The sequence below is a fragment of the Rana temporaria genome, chromosome 2 (genome assembly GCF_905171775.1).
Source record: "Rana temporaria chromosome 2, aRanTem1.1, whole genome shotgun sequence".
NCBI lineage: Eukaryota > Metazoa > Chordata > Amphibia > Anura > Ranidae > Rana > Rana temporaria.
The window spans coordinates 451961087-451969629 of NC_053490.1; the positions used below are offsets into that span (position 1 = coordinate 451961087).

Below are 8543 nucleotides of genomic sequence, written 5' to 3' on the forward strand. Positions count from 1 at the left end.
AGGAACCTCCGCTCTAAGTTACAGCGGCGTAGTGTATCTGAGATACGGTACGCCTGCCTAAAGATAAGCAGTTCTTTGTGGGATAGATAGCTAGATAGATAGGATAGTTCACTATTATTTGTATAGCAATAAGATTGTAGGATTGGCGCAGTACCATATTTTTTGCACACTTATTACATTGGAGGTGCACACAGTACCGCAGCAGATCCACACCATTTAGAAAGAGCGTTTGAGGGATAGAGATATATATATTTTGCGCCGGTGACACATAAAATATATTATATCTATGCATTACATGCACATTTCACCATGTTTTTTTTTTTTGTTTGTTTTTTAATATAGTGAGCTCCTGTGCGATGCGCATCCTGCGTTCTTTACAGCTGGACTGCAGGACAGTTTCCCCCTCCAAGGTATTTGTGGGCATGTCTTTAGGCTCAAAACAGACTTTAAAAATGAATATAGAACCATTTACCTGCGTTCACTCCAGTGATGCGGTGTCCTGGAGCTTCCTCACGTTCGTTGACATGGCGGACTTCCGATTTCCAATCATCAGCCAATTCAATTGGCCAGGGTGAGATGACCTCACTCCCATGCATCTGAGGGAGCTCATTTATTTTGGCAGACGTGGAAATTATACACTGAGCTGAGAGTGCGCCACTCAGTATGCAGTGCGAACAGGCAAATGTGAAACTTTAATGCAAGAGACCCAGTGGGTCTCTTCTGAACTGAAAAAACTGCCTGTTTCGCATTTTCTTTTTTTCTACATTAAAGTTCCACTTTAATCTGTGCTCAATATAAAAAACCAACTTCAGAATGGAAAGCATCCAAATTTTATGTAGAAATAATGGGCCGGATTCAAAAAGCCCGGCTTAAATTTGTGCGGGCGTAGCGTATCTCAGATACACTACGCCGCCGTAACTTACTTAGTGAGGCAGGTTCTGTATTCAGAAAGAACCTGCGCCCTAAGTTAAGGCTGCGTAGCGTATGTGGCCCGGCGTAAGCCCGCGGAATTCAAATTATCCATGCAATGGGCGTGTTGTATGGTAATGAAGGCTGACCCCACTTAAATTATGTTTTTGACCAACGACGCATGCGCCGTCCGTGAACGTATCCCAGTGCGCATGCTCCAAATTAACCAGCAAATAGTCAATGCTTTCGACGTGAACATAAATTACGCAGAGCCCTATTCGCGAACGACTTACGCAAACGACGTAATGGACGGAAAATTTGACGCTGGCCCGACGTCCATAGTTAACATAGAATACGCCTCATATAGCAGGGGTAAATTTACGCCGGAAAAAGCCTTACGTTTCTGAATCGGCGTATCTACCTAATTTGCATATTCCTTGCGTAAATCGACGGAAGCGCCACCTAGCGGCCAGTGTAAATATGCAACTAAGATACGACGGCGTAAGAGACTTATGCCAGTCGGATCTTAGCAAAATTGCGGCGTATCTTGTTTTCTGAATACAGAAAAAAGATACGCCGGAGCATCCTAGAAGTTACGCGGCGTATCAATAGATACGCCAGCGTAACTTCTTTCTGAATCTGGCCCAATGCGTTTCCTGACCACAAACATGTGACTACATAAAATGTTGATCTTAGTTGCGTTATATCATTTTGTACCTTATCAAAAAGACTTGTGTTGCTTGGTGGTTTAGCAAGAGAGTGCCTCTGGTTATTTAAACTATTCGAGTTAAGAACACCAAGTGGCTTCAGGGCAGTCCTTCCAACAGATTTACGGTGGACCTATGCATTAAAAAAAAAAAAAAAAAAAAAAAAAAAAAAACCACCATTAAGATAAGGGGGGAGCAAAAACAGCAAGCAAGACCATCACTTTAGCATTATTCTTATATTTACTAAATTAAAGCTATAAAAATATACCCCAATATTACATAAAAGAAATGCACTATAATGCCAGTTTCAGTAGGATTTTGTGACCACTACAATGGCTACAGGTGACCGAAATATACAAACACACCAGACTAAATTATTCTATTCAGAAACCGACAGGATAGCCCAAATAATGCCAGGAATAAATACATTCATTTAACCACTTTACCCCCTTTATGGCCATACCTGAGATGTCTACTAGACTATTGTTTGGACAGATTTAAGCAAGTTCTTTCTTAGGGCCCGTACACACGAGCGGATATTTCAACAATTGTGTGATAGAAGGGTTTTGTCGGATAATCCAACCGTCTGTACACTCCATCGGACAATTGATGTCGGAAATTCTGGCAACAAATGTTGGATAGCCATGCATTCAAATTGTCCGACAACAAATATGTTCCGTCGGATTATCCGATCGTGTGTACACCAATATGTCGGACTAAAATCCAAAAGTACAAACACGCATGCTCCGAACCAATGCTAACCATAAGACAACATTAGCAGAAGTTGCCCAAAAGGTGGCGCTAAAGAGCTGAAAAACCATGTCGTTTTGTGTATGTTGGCTGAAAAAGTTCTGCCGTCTGTGTGCAGAACAAGTTCACGGCCAACGCCCTTCATCCGATAGAAATCCGATTCTGTGTACGAGGCTTAAGCATTACAGGCCTACAATATAAAAACGCCAAATGTCTTGCAAAACATTGTACCGCTTTCCGCATCAAAAATCTGACATAATCATACCGCCAGAGAGGTTTAGGCTGGATTCACACCTATGCATTTGTAGTGCCTTTTGCAGATTTGAACTGTAGAATTTGTTCTGTAGAAAATGGACTATAGAGCAAATCTGCAAAATGCACTAAAAATGCATAGGTGTTAATCAGGCCTAAAAGGCTCATTCACACCATACGTGCATGAAAACCGATGGGAAAACCAAAACTTGCAGAGACATGAGTTTACATCAGTTTTCATGCATGTTTCAGTGCGTTTTTATGCATGTTGTCATCATTTGGTATGCATGTCAGTTATGTGCTCCGTTCACACCAATGTTGTAGTCATGTCAGTTTTTTTCCTATGCAGAAAACGCATTGCAGATTCCTGCGCAGGAAAAATAAATACGTGTGATACCAGTGTTGTGGTGTGAACAGGGCACATAGAGAACAATGTTTTTTTTGTGCTCTTGCAGAATGCATGCAAAAAAAAAAAAAAAAAAAAGGCCTAAATGTGAGAGCTGTAATAATTTTTATTGGGAGGTTATTACTTTTTATTTTATTTCTGTCATAGGCCAACGATGATCACTCGCTATAACACCACCTCCTTTCCAAAACATACAGAGCTGTTCTGTAGTTAAAGTGAATTAAGCAGAGCTGAAAATAGCTTGAGAGCGCTGAAGGCACAGAAAAAGCAACTGGCAGGATCAACAGGTACATTTTTGTATTATGGAAAAAACAAACAACAACTTACAGTCTGCGTTAATGGTATCTGATTTTCATTTGAAGCTGGAAATGCAGGAGACGACATCTTGTGCGTTCTTTACTTGGCAAAAAAAAAAAAGTTTTCACATGGGCAAAGCTAGTACAAAAAAATAAATACATTTTATATAGATTACTGCATATATATTTTATACACACACACACACACACACACACACACACACACACACACACATTTACCAATTATTACACAGGACACCATTGGCAATAAAGAAATGAAAGCCAAAAACAGCAAGGATTCTTCCCATAATATTTTACGATTGGAAATTGTTGAAATGTCAGAAACTCAATTTTTTTGGAAACAGGTGCAAAGAATTTTAGTGGGAAAATTGGGATTTGTCTATAATACACTTTTCTGGACATAAAGGAGTTAAAAGTCATTACTATACGAGTTATGCTTCAGATGAATAGACACTGGCCAGAAATAAATAAAAATAAGGGGCAGCCTCAGGTTTTCTAACAAGCAATAAAAAATTCAGTGAGATAAGTAAATTGGTCATGTACTCCAAAAAGAAAAAGGATTTTACTAGTAAAAAAATACAAAAACATAAAAAAAAAAACAAAAAAAAAAAAAGGGGCAGACTTGTTGGATTCATTTATGTTTCTGCCATCACTTTTCTAACTTTCTTATTTCCTAATTATTCATCACAAGACGCAGAGGAGTAAACAAACATTATTACAGTATATGGGATGACCCAAGTAATGAATCTGTGGGTAGGGCAGGTGAACAAGCCCCAATTTCCAAACAGAACCCCCAAAGACAGCTGCAAAAACCTTCATCTAAAATGAGTCCAGAGGCAAAATCCTGGGAAAATTTCATAAACTCCTCTTTAAAAAAAGACCAGGTAGCAGCTTTACAAACTTGAACAGAAGCTTGATGCTGAATAGCCCAGGAAGCACTGACATGCCGAGAGGAACGCCCCTTAACCCCTTCAGCCCCAGAAGGTTTCACCCCCTACCTGACCAGAGCACTTTTTACAATTTGGCACTGTGCTGTTTAACTAGTAATTGCACGGGCATGAAACGCTGTACACAAAAACAAAGTTTGCCCAAAAATAGAGCTCCTTTTGGGGCATTTGATCACCCTGGGATTTTTATTTCTGTGATATAACGAAAAAATAAAATAAAAATTGGAATAAATAAATTAAATAAGCTTATATTTATTGGTATGCACAAAAGTTATAGCATCTACAAACCAACATATTTACTGGAATTTATGCAGCTTTTAGTTTATGACTGCCCATCTCATTTGAGGTGCTAAATTGGCAGGTCAGTGCAACCCCCCTCCCCAAATTACCCCTTTTTGGAAAGTAGACACCCCAAGGAAATTGCTGCGAGGCATCTGGAGCTACTGAATATTTATTCAATATTGCGGCGTACAAAATCGGACACCAACTCTTTATGGGGTGCTAAAAAAATTTATTATATGCACTGTCACTGGCTGGGAAGGGGTAAACATCAGGGGGGGTCAAATGTGTGCCTAGGTTGTTTTTACTCACTGTGGGGTGTGCTTTGACTAGGGGGGGGGGTTTAGGGGGAGTCAGATCCATGTTGGGGGGTCGTAACTGATTATCAGCTCAGCCCCTATCAGAGGTGCCCACCACATCTGCCAATCAGTGCCCAAAGTGCCAGTGCCCTTCACAGTTGCCAATCAGTAAAGACTGTCCGTGTCATTAGTGCCACCTGTCAGTGCCCATCAGTTCTGCTTATCAGTGCCATCTCATCAGTGCCCGTCAGTGAAGGATAAAACAAAATTTATTAACATAACATGCTTTTTTTTCCTTAAAAATGTTGGTCTTTTTGGTTTGTTTAGCAAAAAATAAAAACCCCAGGAGGCGATCAAATATCACAAAAAGAAAGCTCTATTTGTGGGAAGAAAATGATATAAATGTAGTTTGGGTACAGCGTTACATGACTGCGCAATTGTGATTCAAAGTGCAACAGCGCTGAAAATTGTCCTGGACCAGAAGGGGTGAAAGTGCCTGGTACTGAGTGTACAACAGTGAACACAAGAGTGTGGATAATTGTTGCCATGTAAAAAGCATTGTGTTCATGGCGTATTGTCCACTGCAAAATTATTGATGCAAAAGCAGAGCTCCCAACTGTGCCTCTTCCCTCCGCATTTTGGTCTGATCCATATAGTTGGATATAAAATGCACTTTTTATCTTTTAAAAAGTGTTTCTCAGTGCTAAACCTTTCATGAAAATTCTATATTGCTGCATTCAATTTTAAAAGCCAATATAAAAAGATAGCAGAGGTGAAAAAAAAAAAAAAGGGGTGTGGCAGGAGGCAGGGCCGGCGTAGGGGTGTCTGTACTGTGAGGTGGGGGTCTGCACTGTAGAGGTGTCTCTAATATTGGGGTGTCTGTACTGTGGGGTGGGGGTCTGCACTATAGGGGTGTCTGCACTGTAGGGGGGGGGGGTCTGTACTGTGGGGGTCTGTCTGCACTATAGGGGTGTCTGTACTGTGGGGGGGGGTCTCACTATAGGGGTGTCTGTACTGTGAGGGGTGGGGTTCTGCACTGTGGGGGGGTTGTGTAATGTAATGGGAACCAGAGGTGCAAGGTGCTGTGTAATGTTTAAATGTTCAGATTACAGAGAACAAGAGGGAAAGGAAGGAGATGCACAGAAGCAGTGAGACTGCGTATGTGCCTCTATGTCAGTTTAACTTAATGTTATACTCTTGCTAGCAGTAGTAAGGGTCTTTTGGTGAAAAATTCTCTTCCTTTATTCAATTTTTTTTCCTTTAAAGTATTGATAACTATTGATAATGGGGAAGCTAGCTACTACAATAATCCTTGTCTGGCGAGGGAGGGAGCTGCTTGAATGCTGTGAGAAGAAGCAAGGCAGAGAGACAGACACTGGAACAGTGTGAGCGTGTCAGTTTCAGTACAGGACTGAAAATACATGTCACAGAGCTGCTCAAATCAGGCAGTGAGGTCCCCCCAAAAAAAAAAAGATTTTCTCAGTCTGAGAGTTTCTTTTTTTTTCCCCACTCGTATTCCCCATTGAGATCAGAGCTCTTAACCATTTAAATCCCCAGAGCTGGAGACAGTGCATCACAAAGTGGATATACAGGGGATTAGATTCACTGAAAAACCTGTGGAGGGAAATCATTTATTGACGACTGTTGTGTGTGCGCGTGCGTGACGGGGGGGGGGGCGGCAAAATGCACCTTCGCCTGAGTTGGCGAAAATCCTTGCACCGGCCCTGACAGGAGGCGTGTCCTATGGCTACATATGTTTGCTAGTAGGTGTCCCTCATTCCCATCTCAAAACATTGGGAGGTATGCAAAAGTAGTATTGTGTTTGCGGCGTAAGGAAAAGTGGTTGGGAGGCGGTAAAAAACAAACAGCATTTTGTTTTATCACCCCCCCCCCCCCAAAAAACACAAGTGGAAAGGAGACCTAAAAACCATCAGCACAGTAAGGTGTGGGGGGGCCCCCCCTAGAGATGAAGGCGTGGGGACCCCCCCCCAGAGATGAAGGCATGGGGACCCCCCCCCAGAGATGAAGGCGTGGGGACCCCCCCCCCTAGAGATGGAGTGGGGGGGCTCCCCCTAGAGATGGAGTGGGGGCGCTCCCCCTAGAGATGGAGTGGGGGGGCTCCCCCTAGAGATAAAGGAGTGGGGTGGCCCCCTAGAGATGAAGGAGTGGGGGGCTCCTCCTAGAGATGAAGGAGTGGGGGGCTCCTCCTAGAGATGAAGGAGTGGGGGGCTCCTCCTAGAGATGAAGGAGTGGGGGGCTCCTCCTAGAGATGAAGGAGTGGGGGGCTCCTCCTAGAGATGAAGGAGTGGGGGGCTCCTCCTAGAGATGGAGTGGGGGGCTCCTCCTAGAGATGAAGGAGTGGGGGGCTCCCCCTATAGATGGAGTGGGGGGCCCCCCGAAAGATGAAGGAGATGGGGGCCCCCTTAGAGAAGAAGCGTTGGGACCCTAAAGATGTCATTTGTTTTTGGTAACGGGCAGGGTAGGTGCCGCGGCGAACCATTGTGACAAGCTGCATGCATATTATCATTACATATAAGGTTGCCGAGCCCCTCATGTTATGCGGGAGGGACCCCCTTATCGCGGCTCTGCTCGGAGCACTGACACACACCTCAGGCACTCTCCCGGACTTTTACTTCGATATTCCTCACCTCAGCCCTCCGTGCTGCCCAAGCGCCTCCAGTTCAAATGACACTCGCAGATAATGATTGGCTGCGGATAAACAAATCATAAGCTGGACCTTTGTCTGCGTTCCACGCCTCTTTACCGATTTACCAATAGTACGGCACGTTAGGCGCCTACGTATTTTCTCCGTCTGAACATTACGTCAGGGGGCGGTGACACGGGGCCATGTGACTTCATGTTATGACAGCAGGGTCGGTAGATGGAAAAGTTTTATACTGGTCATTGTTCTATTGATATACGCTCGTCATTATCATTGTTCTATTACTATGTACTGGTCATCATCCTTGTTCTATTAATATACATTGTTCTATTGCACACGGCCATGTGACTGTGACCACCTTCCAATGATAGAGCAGTGTATGTAGATGTGCTCTGCTTGTCTGCCTGTTCGATCCCTAAGGTGCCCTTACAGAGGTCCGGGGGCAATGTTGCTAGCCTTCAAAATTTTTACTGGCAGCCAATAAGAATGGGCACTTTTCTCCTTGCCAGTAAAAGGAAAAGTTTGCAAGTAAAAAAACATGGTTGTGACACTTGGCTTGAAACTGTGCATATGCATTTCCAGGTTCAGAGCCAGCCAAGACCATCTGAGTGCAGCCACTGTGCCCGTCATATGCTGCCACTGTGCCCATCATATACAGCCACTTGTGCCCCATCAAATGCAGCCACCATGCCTGTCAAATGCAGCCACTGTGCCCATCAAATACCGCCACTGTGCCCATCATATGCTGCCAATGTGCCCATCATATACAGCCACTTGTGCCACATCAAATGCAGCCGCCATGCCTGTCAAATGCAGCCACTGTGCCCGTCAAATGCGGCCACTGTGCCCATCATATGCCGCCAATGTGCCCCATCAAATGCAGCCACTTGTGCCCCATCAAATGCAGCCACTGGTGCCCATCATATGCAGCCACTGGTGCCCATCAAATTCAGCCACTTGTGCCCATCAAACGCAGCCACTGTGCCCATCAAATGCAGCCACTGTGCCCATCAAA

At 43.9% G+C, this 8543-nt stretch overlaps 1 protein-coding gene across 1 annotated transcript in view; it reads right to left on the reverse strand.

Annotated features, from left to right (window-relative positions):
- SPAG5 (sperm associated antigen 5) overlaps positions 1-7612 on the reverse strand; it is an 81361-nt gene extending 73749 nt beyond the window's left edge. Inside the window, exons 1-3 of the mRNA XM_040338510.1 lie at positions 7515-7612; positions 3352-3418; positions 1627-1749 (exon numbers count right to left, since the gene is read on the reverse strand). Coding sequence (XP_040194444.1) covers positions 1627-1749; positions 3352-3418; positions 7515-7594 — 270 coding nt within the window. The 5' untranslated portion in view covers positions 7595-7612. The remainder of the gene's footprint in view (positions 1-1626; positions 1750-3351; positions 3419-7514) is intronic.
- Between the last annotated feature and the right edge of the window lie 931 nt (positions 7613-8543).